This window comes from Coregonus clupeaformis, chromosome 1 (assembly GCF_020615455.1).
Source record: "Coregonus clupeaformis isolate EN_2021a chromosome 1, ASM2061545v1, whole genome shotgun sequence".
Classification (NCBI taxonomy): Eukaryota; Metazoa; Chordata; class Actinopteri; order Salmoniformes; family Salmonidae; genus Coregonus; species Coregonus clupeaformis.
Genome location: NC_059192.1, coordinates 12,350,204 through 12,372,698, shown reverse-complemented (window position 1 = coordinate 12,372,698; position 22,495 = coordinate 12,350,204). Strand labels below are relative to the sequence as shown.

General features: G+C 43.6%; 1 protein-coding gene across 1 annotated transcript in view; it reads left to right on the top strand.

Moving 5' to 3' along the window:
* The window catches only part of LOC121581980 (melanopsin-A-like), a 42,257-nt gene that overhangs the window by 3,819 nt on the left and 15,943 nt on the right, over positions 1 to 22,495 (top strand). The window contains exons 2-3 of the mRNA XM_045224050.1: positions 19,601 to 19,737; positions 21,967 to 22,100. Of these exons, the coding sequence (XP_045079985.1) occupies positions 19,601 to 19,737; positions 21,967 to 22,100 (271 nt within the window). The remainder of the gene's footprint in view (positions 1 to 19,600; positions 19,738 to 21,966; positions 22,101 to 22,495) is intronic.

Sequence of the window (22,495 nt, the reverse complement as noted above, 5' to 3'; positions counted from 1 at the left end):
AAAATAAGTATTTGGTCACCTACAAACAAGGAAGATTTCTGGCTCTCACAGACCTGTAACTTCTTCTTTAAGAGGCTCCTCTGTCTTCCACTCGTTACCTGTATTAATGGCACCTGTTTGAACTTGTTATCAGTATAAAAGACACCTGTCCACAACCTCAAACAGTCACACTCCAAACTCCACTATGGCCAAGACCAAAGAGCTGTCAAAGGACACCAGAAACAAAATTGTAGACCTGCACCAGGCTGGGAAGACTGAATCTGCAATAGGTAAGCAGCTTGGTTTGAAGAAATCAACTGTGGGAGCAATTATTAGGAAATGGAAGACATACAAGACCACTGATAATCTCCCTTGATCTGGGGCTCCACGCAAGATCTCACCCCGTGGGGTCAAAATGATCACAAGAACGGTGAGCAAAAATCCCAGAACCACACGGGGGGACCTAGTGAATGACCTGCAGAGAGCTGGGACCAAAGTAACAAAGCCTACCATCAGTAACACACTACGCCGCCAGGGACTCAAATCCTGCAGTGCCAGACGTGTCCCCCTGCTTAAGCCAGTACATGTCCAGGCCAGTCTGAAGTTTGCTAGAGTGCATTTGGATGATCCAGAAGAGGATTGGGAGAATGTCATATGGTCAGATGAAACCAAAATAGAACATTTTGGAAAAAACTCAACTCATCGTGTTTGGAGGACAAAGAATGCTGAGTTGGATCCAAAGAACACCATACCTACTGTGAAGCATGAGGGTGGAAACATCATGCTTTGGGGCTGTTTTTCTGCAAAGGGACCAGGACGACTGATCCGTGTAAAGGAAAGAATGAATGGGGCCATGTATCGTGAGATTTTGAGTGAAAACCTCCTTCCATCACCAAGGGCATTGAAGATGAAACGTGGCTGGGTCTTTCAGCATGACAATGATCCCAAACACACCGCCCGGGCAACGAAGGAGTGGCTTCGTAAGAAGCATTTCAAGGTCCTGGAGTGGTCTAGCCAGTCTCCAGATCTCAACCCCATAGAAAATCTTTGGAGGGAGTTGAAAGTCCGTGTTGCCCAGCGACAGCCCCAAAACATCACTGCTCTAGAGAAGATCTGCATGGAGGAAAGGGCCAAAATAACAGCAACAGTGTGTGAAAACCTTGTGAAGACTTACAGAAAACGTTTGACCTGTGTCATTGCCAACAAAGGGTATATAACAAAGTATTGAGAAACTTTTGTTATTGACCAAATACTTATTTTTCACCATAATTTGCAAATAAATTCATAAAAAATCCTACAATGTGATTTTCTGGATTTTGTTTCCTCATTTTGTCTGTCATAGTTGACGTGTACCTATGATGAAAATTACAGGCCTCTCTCATCTTTTTAAGTGGGAGAACTTGCACAATTGGAGGCTGACTAAATACTTTTTTCCCCCACTGTAATTCTGCACTACACTGGATTTAAAACACTAGAAAAGTGTTTAGAGGCTTTAGAGAGATAAAACAACACTAAAAAGAGAAGAAATCTAATTCTGCATTGAACAGAACTCGAAACACCAAAATAGTGTTTTCAACCTTTTTCTGGGTAGTGCTCCCAGTCCCTGGCAAGGTGTTGCATAACACTTGATTAAATGGTCACTGGGAAATCATGCATCCAATCCAGACCTCTAAAATCCCCCTGCTACCGTATGAGTCCAGGGAGATTTCTGGGGTGAGATACGTTCAAGACACGCACCTGATCGCGTGCACCCACTTGCATATTTGTAGAATATTCTAACTCCGGATAGGGTGTGTCAACATGATGACATATCTAAACCTTTATACTTAGACATGAACTAATCAACATATTTTCTGAAATGTATAATATCTGTAGCCATTACCTGATCATTTATGTATCCGTATAAAAAATAATAATATATCATTTCAATAGATAGCCTTATGTGAATCATAGATATTTTAATACAGTGCCTATAGAAAGTGTACACCCCCCTTTTAAAATGTCCCCTTTTGTTGCCTTATAGCCTGGAATTTAAATGCATTAAAACAAATATATCCCATTGATCTACACATCCTACCCCACAACTTCCAAGTGAAAAGAATATTCTGAATGTCTTTTTTGAATTAATAAAAAAAAAAAATGAAATAGCTGGATAAGTGTCCACACCCCTTGTAATAGCAATCCTAAAAGAGCTCAGGTGTATATAACCAATCACCTTCAGAATCACACACCAACTTAATTGGCCAATTCACTACCCAGCAGTGATTCACATGATTTCTGGATAAATTCAGCAGTTCCTGTAGGTTCCCACTGCTGGGTAGTGAATTGCAAAGCAAACACACAACCATGGGCCAGGGAGCTTTCAAAAGAACTCCGGGACAAAGTTGTGGAAAGGCATCTCTGGAGACCTCCCATTCATCACTTCCCTCATCAACTCATCCCTGACCACTGGCTGCGTCATTCAAAATGGCCCGAGTCATTCCCCTCCTCTGATGTCAAAAACTACAGACCGGTGTCCCTTCTTTCTTTTCTTTCTAAAACACTTGAGCGCGCTGTCTCTGACCAACTCTCTCATTATCTCTCTCAGAACTATCTTCTTGACCCTAACCATTCAATCTTCAAGACGGGTCAATCAGCTGAGACTGCTCTTCTCTCTGTCACGGAGGCTCTCCGCACTACCAAAGCTAAATCTCTATCCTCTGTTCTCATCCTCCTAGATCTATTTGCTGCCTTTGACACCGTGAACCATCAGATCCTCCTCTCCACCCTCTCAGGGCTGGGCGTCTCAGGATCGACACACTTGGATTGCATCCTACCTGGCAGGCCACTCCTACCAGGTGACGTGGAGAGGATCTGTGTCTGCACCATGTACTCTCAGTAATTGGTGTCACCCAGGGCATGGTTCTAGGCCCTCTCCTCTTCTCTCTATACACCAAGTCACTCGGCTCTGTCGTATCGTCACATGGTCTCTCCTATCATTACTATTTGTATTTATTATGGGTCCCCTATGCAGATGACACTCAACTACTTTTCTCCTTCCCCCCTTCTAACACCCAGGTGGCGACATGCATCTCTGCGTGCCTGGCAGATCTCAGCTTGGATGTCGGTCCACCACCTTAAGCTCAACCTCGACAAGACGGCACTGCTCTTTCTCCCAAGGAAGGCCTGCCCACTCAAAGACCTCTCCATCACGGTTCACAACTCCATGGTTTGTCAGAGTGCAAAGAACCTTTGTATGATCCTGGACAACAGCCTGTTGTTCTCTGCAAACATCAAAGCAGTGACTCACTCCTGCAGGCTCATGTTCTACAACATCCGTAGAGGACGACCCTACCACACACAGGAAGCGGCGCAGGTCCTGTAACTCGCTATTGGCTGGGCTCCCCGCTTGTGCCATCAAACCCCTGCAATTTATCCAGAACACTGCAGCCCGCCTTCCCAAGTTCTCCCATGTCACCCCATTCCTCTGCACACTCCACAAAAATTTTAAAATGTTAAATAAAAAATGGGATGGATATTAAAAGATTTCAAAGGCCTTGAATATCCCTTGGAGCACGGTCAAGGGAATTATTAAAAAGTGGAAGGTGTATGGCACCATCAAGACCCTGCCTAGATCGTCCCTCCAAACTGGATGACTGAGCCAGTAGGAGGCTGATCAGAGAGGCTAGCAAGTGTCCAATGGCAACTTTAAAAGAGATACAGGCATTTCTTGCCAAGACTGGTCAAAGTGTGCATGTGACAACAATATCCCAAGCACTCCACAAATCTGGCATGTATTCTAGAGTGCCAAGAAGGACGCCATTACTCAAGAAAGCCCACCTTGAATCCCGTTTGAAGTATGCAAAAAAAACACTGGAGATTCTGTAGCCATGTGGCAAAAAGTTGTGACTTTTTCTGACAAAACTAAAATTGAACTTTTTGGCCTAAATGCAAAGTGTCACGTTTTGCGCAAACCCAACACGGCACATCACCCAAGGAACACCATCCCTACTGTGAAACATGGTGGTGGCAGCATTATCAGTATAGAAGGAAAAATAAATGGAGCAATGTACAGAAAAGTCCTTGATGAAAACTTGCTGAAACTGGGACGGAAGTTCACCTTTCAGCATGACAATGACCCGAAGCACACAGCCAAAGTTACAGTGGAGTGGCTGAGGAATATAAAGGTAAAAGTCCTTGAGTTGTCCAGTCAGAGCCCCGACCTAAATCCAATCGAAAATGTGTGGAATGACTTGAAGATTGCTGTCTCCCCAAGGAACGTGACAGAGCTTGAACAGTTTTGTAAAGTAGAATGGTCAAATATAGCCAAATCTACGTGTGCAAAGTTGGTATAGACCTATCCCAACAGACTCACAGCTGTAATTACTGCCAAAGGTGCTTCCACCAAGTATTAACTCAGGGGTGTGGAGACTTATCCAATTATGATATTTCAGTTTTGTATTATTTATATCCTTTATTTTTTACAAGAAAAATACAATTCCCCTAAAAGCTGTTGAGTATTGTGTGCAGATAAAATCCTTATTTAAATGCATGAAACTCTGAGGCACTGACACAACAACAATGGGGGTGTAGACTTTCTATAGGCACTTTACTCATCCTCGTATGTCTGATCGAAAATGGGCTAAATTCGATTCATGAAATGTCTAGCGACTAAATCATTGTGCCTCTTCATATGAAGGTGACATATCTGGCTATACAAGGCACGGAAAGGCAAACATCGTCATATTGAACCAAGTTGCTATTTCCAAAGCACATCTCTGCTATTTCTGTTAAAAAAATGCAGCATAGCAAATCCAGAGCTCCAATCACAACACGTCTTCTGTAGTGATGCAAACGTAGGCTAATCTTTGTGAACATTTATTTTATTTATTTAACAGAAAATAAAAGTTGCACACCCTCAATACCCCTGCCTGCCCTGTTTGTTATTATGGATGATGTGATGGGTGCAGATTGTTTCATCAGTGGTGGTCCCTCGCAGTCCAGACCCATTGTGGTGGTATTGTTGGTCTGTGATCCACTCCAAACTGTCAATGCATAAGTCATTAATAAAAATTGTGTCGATATTTCAAGAAAACATTGTCATTTCACATAACCATACCACAAGGTAGCTACTCTACCTGCTTCATTCATGACGAGAAAACTAACTGGAACTAATTTAGCTAGATAGCCAAGTTGCTAGCTAGTTATCTAGCTAGTTCGCTTATATTAACCAGTAACACAAAATAAACATTTTAAAATGTTAGCTGTCACCTTGAGGCTTGATAGAGGGTATAAAAAAATCCCTGAAGGAAGGCAATTTTGTTATTTATTAGCTAGCTAGGCTACCAGTTCCCTTTAATCCCCCTATGAAGCCTAGCTAGCTAGGTAACCCTACTGGCTACTGGTCAAATTAGTTAATGTTCTTGATTCTAGTTGCTAAGATAAATAAAACATATCTCAAATTAGCAACTCACTTTGGCGTTAACTTCTTTGAGGTCTTTTCTGAACAGCTTCACACTTGTTTCTCCACTTGTCAGTTTGACCGTTTACACACTCATTTGTGGCACCAAAATTCAAAAAATGACAGTTGGAATAATCACATATTCCAATGAATATGTCAAATTATTGAGCATGTCCTCAAAACCCAAATAAGCATCAGAAATGCAACTTATTTAGCATATCAAAATGCATATATGGATCCTATGTAGGCCTACTGTCAGTATTTGTCAACATATAGAGAAAATAAGATGTCCATATAGGCTACACCATGTATGATATCCAGAGGGAATCCAAAAATGATTTGTGCATGAAAGAAAAATATGGATTTCATATTTGTCAAATTATTGAGCATGTGCTGAAAACTCAGAAATGCATCAGAAATCGTCCTTATTTTCAGCATATCAAAAAGCATATCAAGATCCGGATATGAACATCAGCCAAGAGAAGCATATCTGGAATCAATATAGCTTAATATATTGAATGTGCTGAGAACACACAGATATGCGATGTATAAAGTCAGTATTTGTCAACATGAAGAGAGAAAATAGGATGTTGCATATCTCAGGATATCGAATGAGTCCATATCAGGATATGGTGCATATCCACAAAACTCAAAATATGCATTGGGCATGTTCTGTATTCTCTAGAATATATATAACGTGTCAAGTAAAGATATTCCCTGATATGGACCCTTTTCGTCCAGCAGGTGTTACAACACACCATGTAATGTTCCAAAACATTTCAGGATGATGTGTTTCAATACTCCATCAAAGCTAAGGTTCCGTCTCCTTTGTGTTGGTGGCAGCTCAGTTGCCAATAGTTTTGGTGTTAAAAAGCACTTACAAAACGTACGTTTCACTGTGCGTGACTGACAGACTGAAGCCCTACTGCATACCTCGTCCCTCGGGCTACATTCACTAGTTGTGTGTGCGTGTGTTTGGCAACTTAACCTCAGGTTGATATTTGACATTCATCCAACAGCCACAAACATTGGATTTTTGGAACAAAGAAATAACCAGTGCCAAAAGGAACATGTTTCATAAACATGACATTTACTTGTAAAAAATAAGGCTTTCAGTGACGCCAGAACCTCGACGGGTTAAGATTGGGTCATAACCCCTGGGTGGTCAAGTTTAGGGTAGGTGTTAGGTACAGGTTAAAGAGGTTGGAGTTGCAACAGTGTGACAGTAGAACTTCAGGTCCATCAATCATCATCCTCTTCCTCTTCTTCTCTTCCTCCTTCCTGCTCTACTTCCTGCTCTACTTCCTGCTCCTCTTGTTCCTCCATTTGTCTCTGCTAATTAGCATTTTGGCAGCTCACACACTAACATTAGCTACCTGCTGACAAGGAAAAACACACACGCATGCATTCACAGTGCACACAGACACAGGCAATCACGCACGCACAGGGTTGGGGAGTAACAGATTACATGTAATCTGATTACAAAAAACTGTAACTGCAATCAGTGAAATTACCAGCAAAAATATTCTAATCAGATTATAGATACTTTTGAAAAACTAGATGATTTAGTTCTTGGTTTTACTTTCAAACTCAGAAAGGGTGTTTGCGGGGGAAAATGTTATGACAGCTTTCTGTTTTCTCAATGACATTCAAATCAGCATTGACAAAAGGTGCAAGTTGAAGTTTGTTCCACCTGAGAGAGTCTGACCAGAAGTCAGAGACCACTATGATGACACACCTAATGATGACCACCAATCAGAGACCACTATGATGACACACCTAATGATGACCACCAATCAGAGACCACTATGATGACACACCTAATGATGACCACCAATCAGAGACCACTATGATGACACACCTAATGATGACCACCAATCAGAGACCACTATGATGACACACCTAATGATGACCACCAATCAGAGACCACTATGATGACACACCTAATGTTGACCACCAATCAGAGACCACTGTGATGACACACCTAATGATGACCACCAATCAGAGACCACTATGATGACACACCTAATGATGACCACCAATCAGAGACCACTATGATGACACAGCTAATGATGACCACCAATCAGAGACCATTATGATGACACCTAATGATGACCACCAATCAGAGACCACTATGATAACACAGCTAATGATGACCACCAATCAGAGACCATTATGATGACACCTAATGATGACCACCAATCAGAGACCACTGTGATGACACACCTAATGATGACCACCAATCAGAGACCACTATAATGACACACCTAATGATGACCACCAATCAGAGACCACTATGATGACACATCTAATGATGACCACCAATCAGAGACCACTATGATGACACGCCTAATGATGACCACCAATCAGAGACCACTATGATGATACACCTAATGATGACCACCAATCAGAGACCACTATGATGACACCTAATGATGACCACCAATCAGAGACCACTGTGATGACATACCTAATGATGACCACCAATCAGAGACCACTATGATGACACACCTAATGATTACCACCAATCAGAGACCACTATGTTGACACACCTAATGATGACCACCAATCAGAGACCACTATGATGACACACCTATTGATGACCACCAATTAGAGACCACTATGATGACACACCTAATGATGACCACCAATCAGAGACCACTATGATGACACACCTAATGATGACCACCAATCAGAGACCACTATGATGACACACCTAATGATGACCACCAATCAGAGACCACTATGATGACACACCAAATGCTTTTGATGGATCCTTTTTGTCTTCTTCTAATGCCTCTTAAAGGGAAAGTAATCCCAAAGTAACTGAAAGTAATCCAATTACATCACTGAGTTTGTGTAAAACGGAAGTTACATTACTGATTACAATTTTGGACAGGTAACTATTAACTGTAACAGATTACATTTAAAAAGTAACCTACCCAAACCTGCACACACACACACACACACACACAGTCCCAGCCCCGTACTCTGTCTGGTGTATGAATATATAGTGTGGTCAGATGGGCCCCCCTGACAACAAACCTTAACCCTTAACCCTTAACCCTTAACCCTTAACCCTTAACCCTAAACCTAACCTTAACTACTAACCCCTAACCCTAATTCTAACCCGAACTCTAATTGTAACCCTTACCCTAAATCTAAGCCTAAACTAACCTTGTTCCTTGTGGGGACCAGTGAAACGTCACCAATTGTCTGAATGTTTCTTGTTTTACTATCCTTGTGAGGACTTCTGGTACCCACAAGGATAGTAAAACCACACACACACACACACACACACACACACACATTTGTTTTACTATCCTTGTGGGGACCAAAACAATTATTCAAATTCAAAATCCTATTTTCCCTAACCCTAACCCTAACATTAACCCTAACCTTAACCCCAAACCCCTAACCCTAAAACTAAACCTAACCCTAACTCCTAAACCTAAACCGTAACCCTAACCTTAATTCTAACCCTAATTGTAACACACACACACACACAGACACAGACACAGACAGACAGTCAGTACGTTGTCTTTAGAGTGTCTTTAGAGTTTCTACTGTGGCTTTAAATGGGCATTCTGCAGTTGCTACATCAATTTTTGGACTGTTAAATTAATGATATATTGACTTTGATTCTTGAAGAATATAACTTATAAATGCCTCATGAGCTTAGTTCAACTGTCAAACCCAAAATATAAGCTTTTTTGACTCCAATGTTTCCAAAGAAAGTCAACGTAAACAAACACTATAGCCTCCAAACATGGTTAAAACTATCATTTCGATCTCATGGATGGTCAGTCCCTGCATCCATAGCTCCGTTTATGAATTTGAGAGGGGTCATAATATTCAAGCCCCAACCCTCAGCTGTTTACCAAAACTAGTGGCAGGTGACCGCTTTTTTATCGTTTGAACGGAAGGACACAGATGTGGGGCAGTTGACGATATACACGTGCATGCATGTGGGCAAACACACACACAGACACACGCACAGACACACACACAGAGGGATTAAATAGAGGAAGTGGATGAGTTCCGGCTGAACTCCTAGATATTACAGAGAGCAGGGATTGTTTTAGCGACAGAATGGGAAAGAGGGCCAACAATAGTTGTCCTTGTCCCCTCAGCCCTGCAGCTCTTCCTCAGACAAACACACAGATATTGGAAATTGATTTCAGCACCTTCACAGCTGACTGACTCATTCACAGGCACCCTGCCTACTCTAACACAGAAGGATGTGTGTATGTGTTTATGTGTGCACTTGTGTGTGTGTATCCATGGAGACAGAGTGCATTGACCCTAGTTCTTCCTAGAGGTCAGAACAGGTCAGCAGTGATTATGTTTTGGAAAAATTCCAATCTTGTTTTCGTACCCACCAAAGCAAAGAGACTGCACTTGTCAAAATGGTGAATGACTTTAGGATTAACACTGATGCTAAAAGCTCTCTGTCTTCTACTCATTGGCTTAAATACAGCTTTGCATACTATAGAACACACACAAAAAGAGGGTTCCTCAGGGGTTCTTTGGAAAGGGTGATGGTTCTATGTGGAACCATACTGACTCAAAGAACCCTTTGAGCTCTTCAATGGTTCTTTACAGTTCACAAAAGGGTTCTTTGCTCTTTTAGTGATAAATAAAATGTAGTGGATTAAAATAAATTATAATAAAACGTGTCTTTATAATATTTGGGGGCATGGTTTGTTCACAGCTCTTTTTGTGCAACCGTGAGTGAGAGTGTCATTCCAGTTTATCTCATCTGTTGTGTTATGATATATATATTATATATGACTATGGCCAATGATGGTGTCTTGTGAAGATTCACGTATGGCCTTGTGTCACTTAAGAATGGTTGACAAAATCAGTCTTAATTGTGGTCCTCTGTAGCTCAGCTGGTAGAGCACGGCGCTTGTAACGCCAGGGTAGTGGGTTCGAACCCCGGGACCACCCATACACAAAAATGTATGCACGCATGACTGTAAGTCACTTTGGATAAAAGCGTCTGCTAAATGGCATATTATTATTATATTATATTATTAATTCACTCCTCAGGATCAAAAGGCTTTACAAATAACCTTTCAGATTGAGAAAGGTTCTTTATAGAACCGTTCTCCATGAATGTTCTATAAAGAACCATAAACAAGGGTTGTAACCATAGTGGAACCCTTTTTTTGGTGGTATATAGAACATTTTTTAATGGTTATTTATATAACCTTAGGATAGGGTTCTTTATAGCACCATACAGGTTCCATTTAGAACCTTATGATCATGGTTCTTGATTGAACCTTCAAAAAAGGGTTCTATATAGCATCAGAAAGTGTTTCCGCTATGGTTACAAGCCAGAGAACTATCTGGTACTATTTAGAACCATCATTTTTTTCTGTGTAGATCATGGTATCCTCCTGGACAGACTACAGAATTGGGTCGGCCTCTCATGCTCAGTACTGAACTGATTTAAGACATACAGTGGGGAGAACAAGTATTTGATACACTGCCGATTTTGCAGGTTTTCCTACTTACAAAGCATGTAGAGGTCTGTAATTCTTATAATAGGTACACGTCAACTGTGAGAAACGGAATCTAAAACAAAAATCCAGAAAATCACATTGTATGATTTTTAAGTAATTAATTTGCATTTTATTGCATGAAATAAGTATTTGATCACCTACCAACCAGTAAGAATTCTGGCTCTTACAGACCTGTTAGTTTTTCTTTAAGAAGCCCTCCTGTTCTCCACTCATTACCTGTATTAACTGCACCTATTTAAACCCGTTACCTGTATAAAAGACACCTGTCCACACACTCAATCAAACAGACTCCAACCTCTCCACAATGGCCAAGACCAGAGAGCTGTGTAAGGACATCAGGGATACAATTGTAGACCTGCACAAGGCTGGGATGGGCTACAGGACAATAGGCAAGCAGCTTGGTGAGAAGGCAACAACTGTTGGCGCAATTATTAGAAAATGGAAGAAGTTCAAGATGACGGTCAATCACCCTCGGTCTGGGGCTCCATGCAAGATCTCACCTCGTGGGGCATCAATGATCATGAGGAAGGTGAGGGATCAGCCCAGAACTACACGGCAGGACCTGGTCAATGACCTGAAGAGAGCTGGGACCACAGTCTCAAAGAAAACCATTAGTAACACACTACGCCGTCATGGATTAAAATCCTGCAGCGCACGCAAGGTCCCCCTGCTCAAGCCAGCGCATGTCCAGGCCCGTCTGAAGTTTGCCAATGACCATCTGGATGATCCAGAGGAGGAATGGGAGACGGTCATGTGGTCTGATGAGACAAAAATAGAGCTTTTTGGTCTAAACTCCACTTGCCGTGTTTGGAGGAAGAAGAAGGATGAGTACAACCCCAAGAACACCATCTCAACCGTGAAGCATGGAGGTGGAAACATCATTCTTTGGGGATGCTTTTCTGCAAAGGGGACAGGACGACTGCACCGTATTGAGGGGAGGATGGATGGGGCCATGTATCGCGAGATCTTGGCCAACAACCTCCTTCCCTCAGTAAGAGCATTGAAGATGGGTCGTGGCTGGGTCTTCCAGCATGACAACGACCTGAAACACACAGCCAGGGCAACTAAGGAGTGGCTCCGTAAGAAGCATCTCAAGGTCCTGGAGTGGCCTAGCCAGTCTCCAGACCTGAACCCAATAGAAAATCTTTGGAGGGAGCTGAAAGTCCGTATTGCCCAGCGACAGCCCCGAAACCTGAAGGATCTGGAGAAGGTCTGTATGGAGGAGTGGGCCAAAATCCCTGCTGCAGTGTGTGCAAACCTGGTCAAGACCTACAGGAAACTTATGATCTCTGTAATTGCAAACAAAGGTTTCTGTACCAAATATTATGTTCTGCTTTTCTGATGTATCAAATACTTATGTCATGCAATAAAATGCAAATTAATTACTTAAAAATCATACAATGTGATTTTCTGGATTTTAGATTTTAGATTCCATCTCTCACCGTTGAAGTGTACCTATGATAAAAATTACAGACCTCTACATGCTTTGTAAGTAGGAAAACCTGCAAAATTGGCAGTGTTTTAAATATTTGTTCTCCCCACTGTATCTGACTGACAGAGATTATTTTGTTGCCCTGGGAGACCATGCCTCAGGAAAAATAGAGATCTTATGTGGTGTCACGTTCGTTCATAGATGGGTCAGACCAAGGCGCAGCGTGATATGCATACATGTTTATTTGAACCGAATAAACAACAACAAAACAACTAACTAAACGAAACGAAACGTGAAGTCCAAGGTACACAAACAACATACCTAACACGGAACAAGATCCCACAACTACACAGTGCCAATAGGCTGCCTAAGTATGGTCCCCAATCAGAGACAACGAGCGACAGCTGCCTCTGATTGGGAACCACACCGGCCAACATAGAAATACACATACTAGAACCCACATAGAAAATACTACATAACAAAGAATATACACACCCTGACTCAACATATACGAGTCCCCTGAGTCAGGGCGTGACATGTGGTGTCCCTCAAAGATTGATTTTGGGCCCTGTACTTTTTAGTTTTTACAGTTCATCCCTAGGCATCATTATTAGGTACGCCGATGATACACAGCTGTATTACTCTGTGTTCTCAGATGGTGATATCCCAATTAACATCCTGGTTGAGTGTATCACTGACGTAAATATGTGGATGGCACAAAACTTCCTACAGCTGAACAAAAACAAAACTGAAGTTCTGGTTATTGTTGCGAAGAGCCAATTCAGAGAAATTGACAGCACTTTTACGATTCCTTGGCACAAGAAACAACACACCAAGCTAAAAACCTAGTTGTGATTTTAGACTCTGACCTACATTTTTTACCCGCATCTGTAATGTGACAAAATCTGTTTTTTATCACATAAGAAATATTGCCACGGTGTGTCCGTTTCTCTGCTGGGCCAACACTGAAAGACTAATGCATGCTTTTATCACTAGCAGGCTTGATTATTGTAATGCTGTCTGGTCATCCAAAAACAACATTAACCAACTCCAAGTAATTCAGAATGCAGCAGCACGTGTGCTTACAAAGACCAGAAGGAGATCACACGTAACACGTATTTTAAAGTCTCTGCATTTGTCGCCTGTATATGCTATATAGATATTTTAAGCGCTATGTGGGGCCTTGCACCCGATGACATAGAGTTGAAGTCGTAAGTTTACATACACCTTAGCTAAATACATTGAAACTCAGTTTTTCACAATTCCTGACATTTAATCCTAGTAAATATTCCCTGTCTTAGGTCAGTTAGGATCACCACTTTATTTTAAGAATGTGAAATATCAGAATGATAGTAGAGAGAATTATTTATTTCAGCTTTTATTTCTTTCATCACATTCCCAGTGGATCAGAAGTTTACATACACTCAATTAGTATTTGGTAGCATTACCTTTAAATTGTTTAACTTGGGTCAAACGTTTCGGGTAGCCTTCCACAAGCTTCCCACAATAAGTTGGGTGAATTTTGGTCCATTCCATTTTCAGTTCTGCCCACAAATGTTCTATAGGATTGAGGTCAGGGCTTTGTGATGGCCACTACAATACCTTGACTTTGTTGTCCTTAAGCCATTTTGCCACAACTTTGGAAGGATGCTTGGGGTCATTGTCCATTTGGAAGACCCATTTGCGACCAAGCTTTAACTTCCTGACTGATGTCTTGAGATGTTGCTTCAATATATCCACATAATTTTCCTTCCTCATGATGCCATCTATTTTGTGAAGTGCACCAGTATATCCTGCAGCAAAGCACCCCCACAGCATGATGTTGCCACCCCCGTGCTTCACGTTTGGGATGGTGTTCTTCGGCTTGCAAGTGTCCCCCTTTTTCCTCCAAACATAACGATGGTCATTATGGCCAAACAGTTCTATTTTTGTTTCATCAGACCAGAATACATTTCTCCAAAAAGTATGATCTTTGTCCCCAAGTGCAGTTGCAAACCGTAGTCTGTCTTTTTTATGGTGGTTTTGGAGCAGTGGCTTCTTCCTTGCTGTGAGCGGCCTTTCAGTTCATGTCGATATAGGACTCGTTTTACTGTGGATATAGATACTTTTGTACCTGTTTCCTCCAGCATCTTCACAAGGTCGTTTGCTGTTGTTCTGGGATTGATTTGCACTTTTCGCACCATAGCACGTTCACCTCTAGGAGACAGAACGCGTCTCCTTCCTGAACGGGATGTCAGCTGCGTGGTCCCATGGTGTTTATACTTGCGTACTATTGTTTTTACAGATGAACGTGGTACCTTCAGGCGTTTGGAAATTGCTCCCAAGGATGAACCAGACTTGTGGAGGTCTACAATTCTTTTTTCTGAGGTCTTGGCTGATTTCTTTTGATTTTCCCATGATGTCAAGCAAAGAGGCACTGAGTTTGAAAGTAGGCCTTGAAATACATCCACAGGTACACCTCCAATTGACTCAAATTATGCTTCTAAATCCATGATATCGTTTTCTGGAATTTTCCAAGCTGTTTATAGGCAGAGTCAACTTAGTGTATGTAAACTTCTGACCCACTGGAATTGTGATACAGTGAATTATAAGTGAAATAATCTGTCTGTAAACAATTGTTTGAAAAGTTACTTGTGTCATGCACAAAGTAGATGTCGTAACCGACTTGCCAAAACTGTAGTTTGTTAACAATAAATTTGTGGAGTTGTTGAAAATTGAGTTTTAATGACTCCAACCTAAGTGTATGTAAACTTCCGACTTCAACTTTATCTGCTTTTAAGACATGCGCCCAGTCGGTCCCTCAGATCATCTGGGTTTGGCCTTTTAGTTGTTCCAAAGGTCAGAATCAAAATGTTTGGTGAGGCTGCCTTCAGCCACTACAGTCTTGGCCTTTGCAACAGCCTACCAGAGGATCTGAGGGCTTCAGAAACTGTCGACATGTTCAAGAATAATCTTAAAACACACCTTTTTAGTCGTGCTTTTACTTAGAGTGCTTTTAGTCATACTATCTATTTTATTTATATTGTATCTTACTGATTTATATTTATTTGAATGCTTTAGTCTCTCAGGTCCACTGTTGTTTTATTGTTGTCTTCCAATTTTTATTTGTCTAAATGAGGAAATATATTGTGTTTTTATCTTTCGCACCTTTAGTTATTTCATTTATTAAGCACTTTGAAATGCATTCTCTGTAAGAAATGTGCTCTATAAATGAAGTTTGATTTGATATGTTAATGACCTTTGACTCCTCAGACTGTAGAGGAGTGGAGGAGGAGGGTTCAGTTCATGTCGGAATACAATTGTATCTGAAGGTAATAGAACCGTCAAACGCCCACTGTGTTCTATTTGTTAGACAATGGAAGTAATATAAACAGTTCTACAACAGGTGGGTCTAATCCTGGATGCTGATTGGTTAAAATCGCATTCCAGCTGGTGTCTATTCCACAAGTTTCCACCGGCTAAAGCTATGACGTTGAAATGCCTTTTTACTCTGTTCCATCTCACTGCGCAATCCACTCTCTAATCAGCCCAGCGAGGCAATATATAAACTTGATCTCCACTATTGTCACGACCGTCGTAATGAGTGGACCAAGGCGCAGCGTGAAATGCGTACATCTTTTATTGAGTACTATAAACAATGACAAAACAACAAAACGAAACGTGAAGTCCTCGGTCATAAACACAAACCTACACGGAACAAGATCCCACAAATGACAAGTGCACAACAGGCTGCCTAAGTATGGTTCCCAATCAGAGACAACAAGACACAGCTGCCTCCGATTGGGAACCACCCCGGCCAACACAGAAACACACGATCTAGAAAAGAACACATAGAAAACAAAACATAGACACTACACATAGAAACTAACACCCTGGCTCAACATATAAGAGTCCCCAGAGCCAGGGCGTGACAGTACCCCCCCCCCCCAAAGGCGCGGACAGCGACCGCGCCAACTAAACCCAACAGGGGAGGGGCCGGGTGGGCATTCCACCTCGGAGGCGGATACGGCTCCGGGCGTGACCACCACTCTCTAACTACCCCCCCGTAGCGCCCCTGGTCTGGTCTGGCCCCGCTGGCTGGAGCTGGACTGGACATCGGTGGAGCGAATTGCTTAGGCTCCGGTGTGGAGCAGCTGACCGGTACCTGACCAGGCACCGGTGGAACAGGCACGGGCTGTGCCGGACTGACGACGCGCACCACTGGCTTGGTGCGGGGAGCAGGAACCGGCCGGACCGGGCTGGCGACGCGCACCACTGGCTTGGTGCGGGGAGCAGGAACGGGCCGGACCGGGCTGACGACGCGCACCACTGGCTTGGTGCGGGGAGCAGGAACGGGCCGGACCGGGCTGACGACGCGCACCACAGGCTTGGTGCGGGGAGCAGGAACAGGCCGGGCCGGGCTGGCGACGCGCACCACAGGCTTGGTGCGAGGGGCAGGAACAGGCCGGGCCGGGCTGGCGACGCGCACCACAGGCTTGGCGCGAGGGGCAGGAACAGGCCGGGCCGGGCTGGCGACGCGCACCACTGGCTTGGTGCGGGGAGCCGGAACGGACCGGGCTGGACTGGGAACATGCACCATAGGCTTGGTGCGGGGAGCAGGAACGGGCCGGGCTGGCGACGCGCACCACAGGCTTGGTGCGAGGGGCAGGAACAGGCCGGGCCGGGCTGGCGACGCGCACCACTGGCTTGGTGCGGGCAGAAGGAACAGGCCGGACCGGGCTGTGGAGACGGACTGGAGGTCTGGAGCGAAGAGCTGACACAACCCGTCCTGGCTGAATGCCTATCTCTACACACTCTGTGTGAGGCATCAGCACAGGACGTACAGGGCTGTGCACTCGTACTGGCACTACAGCACGTGGCACTGGCGCAGGATATCCGGGACCGAGGAGGGGTACTGGAGGCCACGAGCGTTGAGCCGGCACACTCCGTCCTGGCTGCATGCCCACCTTCGCACGACACGTGCGTGGTGCTAGCACAGGACGTACAGGACTGTGCCGGACCACTCGCGGCACAGTACGCAGCTCCTCAAACCTCGGAACCTGCCCAGTCTCACGCTGCCTAGCCTGAGTACGGGGAGTTGGCTCTGCTCTACCTCTAGGCTCCGCCAACCTCCCTTCCAGCCCCTCAAACCCGGTGGCCTCCTCTCCCAATCCGCCGATACGCCCTGTAGCTGCCTCCAGCAGCCCTGTCGTCCAAGCCGTGTGCCCCCCCAAAAAAATGTATTGGGGTTGCCTCTTGCGTGTCCGAAGTCGGCACGGTTGGCGCCGCTGCTCCTCTCTATGGCGCGCCTCCACAGTCTCTTCCCACGGACGGCGATCCATTCCGGCCTGGATTTCCTCCCAAGTCCAGGACCCCTTCCCGTCCAAGATCTCCTCCCAAGTCCAGGCTGTCTGCTCCTGGACACACTGCTTGGTCCTTCTTTGGTGGGATCTTCTGTCACGACCGTCGTAATGAGTGGACCAAGGCGCAGCGTGAAATGCGTACATCTTTTATTGAGTACTATAAACAATAACAAAACAACAAAACGAAACGTGAAGTCCTCGGTCATAAACACAAACCTACACGGAACAAGATCCCACAAATGACAAGTGCACAACAGGCTGCCTAAGTATGGTTCCCAATCAGAGACAACAAGACACAGCTGCCTCCGATTGGGAACCACCCCGGCCAACACAGAAACACACAATCTAGAAAAGAACACATAGAAAACAAAACATAGACACTACACATAGAAACTAACACCTTGGCTCAACATATAAGAGTCCCCAGAGCCAGGGCGTGACAACTATAAAAAGCATCTAGACATTATCTCCCATTTCTTTTAGACTAACATTTGGTTTTCAATAGTGGAGATGTGTATAAACCTTGCTGTCTGTCTCTCTGACATTTGCAACATCGCTTCAATATTAAAATTCATTCTCCAGCTGTCCCATAGTAATGAACGTGTAGGGGTCAGGAGAAGACATACAGGCAGGCAGCTTTTCTCAGCCAGTCGAAATCATGAATCAGCATCATTTTATGGGTATAAACAAAGAAATGTCAATAGAAAACAGGTATAACGAAACAAAATGCACCTAGTTTGCAGACTTTCCAGCTTCAGTTTGAAGTGATTGTGTTAGCTGAAGTGATTGTGTTAGCTGAAGTGATTGTGTTAGCTGAAGTGATTGTGTTAGCTGACGAGAGAGCACATTTTCTATGCCAGGTGAAATCGCGCATCATTAACTCGTTCTTATGAATGTATCCAAAATAAATGTCACGAGAAAACAGCTTAAACTAACGCAAATGCAGCTACTTTGTTGTTATTCTGGCTGCACTGTTTGACGTGACTGTAAGTTAGCCATAGTTGGCTAGCTACCAAGCAAGGGATAAGAACGTTGCCAGCCAGTATGGCAATAGAACATTTAGAACAAATGACTGGGTCGGGCCCATAGATACAGAACAAAAATACTTAAAGACTGGGTCGCATCTCTGGCTACCGAACCGACAGAACAAACGACCAGCTGGCTTGAGTAGCAACCCTAGATTTGTGTCAGGACTATATCTCTTGGAAGGATGAAATATTATGAATAAATTCATAAAAATAAAATTTCTAAGGAAAATATGTCAATCATTATTTGAATATGTTGGTAACCCGGTGCATTAAAAGTGATAATGTTCTCGAAGCCGGTGTTTGGAGGATATATTGGCACGGTTTGCCAATATATACCAATATATCTTCCAAACACTGGCTTCTCTGGCATTATTACTTAATAATTCACTGAGTTAGTTAGAGGGTCTTTAGAGGGAGCGAGAGACATAATGACAGTTTTTGTTAAATGTCATGATTTGATTATATGATTATTCACAGCTTTATAGTCATGTCATGATTTGATCATTTGATTATCCACAGAAGTAGTGTGCACATATTCAATTTCCCAGAATCCCAGTTGCTGGGTATAAATATGTAATATGAAAGGAATATAAATTCTTAGAAATACAATACATGGTTGTATGTGCTCTGAGCTAGTCAGAATCATGGCGCTGTGAGGGAGACCAGGCACGGGCTGGCATAGTTATTTGCAACATTTCAACTGCCTCGTTTACTATCAGCCTGACGAAGACCTTCTGGGTGAAACTTTCAATTAACTTAAAGAAACTACAGAGGAACATGAAGCATATAGCACAGTATGAGGTTATTTCTATTGGTTTCATAATTGCTTTCTCTCTCTCTCTCTCTAGGTTGCCATGTTGGCGCGATGGCCCTTCCCAACGGTGGACGTCCCAGACCACCACCACTACACCCTCGGGTCCTTCATCCTCGCCGTCGGCATCACGGGCATGGTGGGAAACTTCCTCGTCATGTACGCCTTCTGCAGGTACGAGATAAATCAGTCAACAAATCAACCAACCAACCAATCAATCAATATGGGTGTTATATCACTTTCTGCCGATACTACCCTTCATAGGGTTGTTGTATAAAACATGTATGTGCCTTCATAAGAATGCTTTCATGCTTCTTTAAAGCCCTATAATGCTTTCTACAGGTGCAAACTCTTATAAATGTCCTAAGAGTGCTATAACACAGGTCTTAGGCCTTCATATGAGTGTAAAGGACACTGTATGTGTGACAAAGTGTCTAACTGTTAATCTGCCTCTGTGTATTTGTGTAGAACTAAATGAGTGTGTGTGATTGAATGAGTTGTATGTTCATACACATGCGTGTTCAGGCTATAACCGCAGTACCAGCATGGCCATACAGTGCATTCAGAAAGTATTCAGACCCCTTGACCTTTTCCACATTTTGTTAAGTTACAGCCTTATTCTAAAATGGATTATATAAAACATTTTCCTCATCAATCTACACACCATACCTCATAATGACTAAGCTAAAACAGGTTTGTATAAATTTTTGCAAGTTCATAAAAAAACAAAAACATAAATACCTTATTTAAATAAGTATTCAGACCCTTTGCAATGAGACTCGAAATTGAGCTCAGGTGCATCCTGTTTCCATTGATCATCCTTGAGATGTTTCTACAACTTGATTGGAGTCCACCTGTGGTAAATTCAATTGATTGGACATGATTTGGAAAGGCACACACCTGTCTATATAAGGTCCCACAGTTGACAGAGAAAAAACCAAGCCATGACGTTGAAGGAATTCTTCGTAGAGCTCAGAGACAGGATTGGGTCGAGGCACAGATCTGGGGAAGGGTACCAAAACATTTCTGCAGCATTGAAGGTCCTCAAGAACACAGTGGCCTCCATCATTCTTAAATTGAATAAATTTGAAACCACCAAGACTCTTCCTAGAGCTGGCCGCCCTGCCAAACTGAGCAATCGGGGGAGAAGGGCCTTGGTCACAGAGGTGACCAAGAACCCGATGGTCACTCTGAAAGAGCTCCAGAGTTCCTCTGTGGAGATGGGAGAACCTTCCAGAAGGACAACCATCTCTGCAGCACTCCACCAATCAGGCCTTTATGGTAGATTGGCCAGACGGAAGCCACTCCTCAGTAAAAGACACACGACAGCCTGCTTGGAGTTTGCCAAAAGGCACCTAAAGGACTCTCAGACCATGATAAACAAGATTCTCTGGTCTGATGAAACCAAGATTGAACACTTTGGCCTAAATGCCAAGTGTCTCGTCTGGAGGAACCTGGCACCATCCCTACGGCGTAGCATGGTGGTGGCAGCATCATGCTGTGGGGATGTTTTTCAGCGGCAGGGACTGAGAGACTAGTCAGGATCGAGGCAAAGATGAACGGAGCAAAGTACAGAGAGATCCTTGATAAAAACCTGCTCCAGAGTGCTCAGGTCCTCAGACTGGGGCGAAGGTTCACCTCCCAACAGGACAACGACCTTAAGCACACAGCCAAGACAACGCAGGAGTGGCTTCGGGACAAGTCTCTGAATGTCCTTGAGTGGCCCAGCCAGAGCCCGGACTTGAACCCGATCGAACATCTCTGGAGAGGCCTGAAAATAGCTTTACAGCGACGCTCCGCATCGTGTTTGAAAGGATCTGCAGAGAAGAATGGGAGAAACTCCCCAAATACAAGTGTGCCAAGCTTGTAGCGTCAAACCCAAGAAGACTCGAGGCTGTAATCGCTGCCAAAGGTTCTTCAACAAAGTAATGAGTAAAGGGTCTGAATACTTATGTAAATGATATATTTGAGGTTTTTATTTTAAATATATTTGCTAAAATTTCTAAAAACCTATTTTTGCTTTGTCATTATGGGGTATTGTGTGTAGATTGATGAGGGGGGAAAAGTATTTAATCAATTTTCAAATGAGGCTGTAACGTAACAAAATGTGGAAAAAGTCAAGGGGTCTGAATACTTTCCGAATGCACTGTTGAGGCTACTGTTAATGTAGTCATGTATCATAACTTGACACAGAAAACAAGAACAATAATGTAATTGTCCTTCCTTCCCTCTCTCTCTCTCTCACTACCCCTGCCCCTCCCCCCCTCTCTCTTCCACTCTCTCCATCTCCCTCTATTTCTCCTCCTCTTCCACTCTACCCTCTGCTCCCTCGCCTTCCACCTGTATCTCCCCATCCCCACTCTCTCTCTCTCCCCCCGCCCCTCCCTCCCTCTCTCTCTCCAGGAGTAAGAGTTTGCGTACTCCAGCCAACATGTTCATTATTAACCTGGCATTGACAGACTTCCTGATGTGTGTGACTCAGACCCCCATCTTCTTCATCAACAGCATGCACAACAGGTGGATCTTTGGAGAGAAAGGTAACCGTAGTAATGGGATTATGGAGTTATCACCTTGGGAGAGAAGGGCAAATTACTTCCTAGACATTTAATGACAACTAATGAAGTCCAACCAGTCCTGCAGCTTCGGCTGTTACTTTGTTTGGCGTCGCTCTCTCTCTCTCTCTCTCTCTCTCTCTCTCTCTCTCTCTCTCTCTCTCTCTCTCTCTCTCTCTCTCTCTCTCTCTCTCTCTCTCTCTCTATATATATATATATATATATATATATCTGTCTCTCTCTGTCTCTCTCTCTCTCTCTCTCTCTGTCTCTCTCTCTCTCTCTCTCTCTCTCTCTCTATATATATATATATCTCTCTCTGTCTCTCTCTCTCTCTGTCTCTCTCTCCCTCTCTCTCTCTCTCTCTCTCTCTCTCTCTC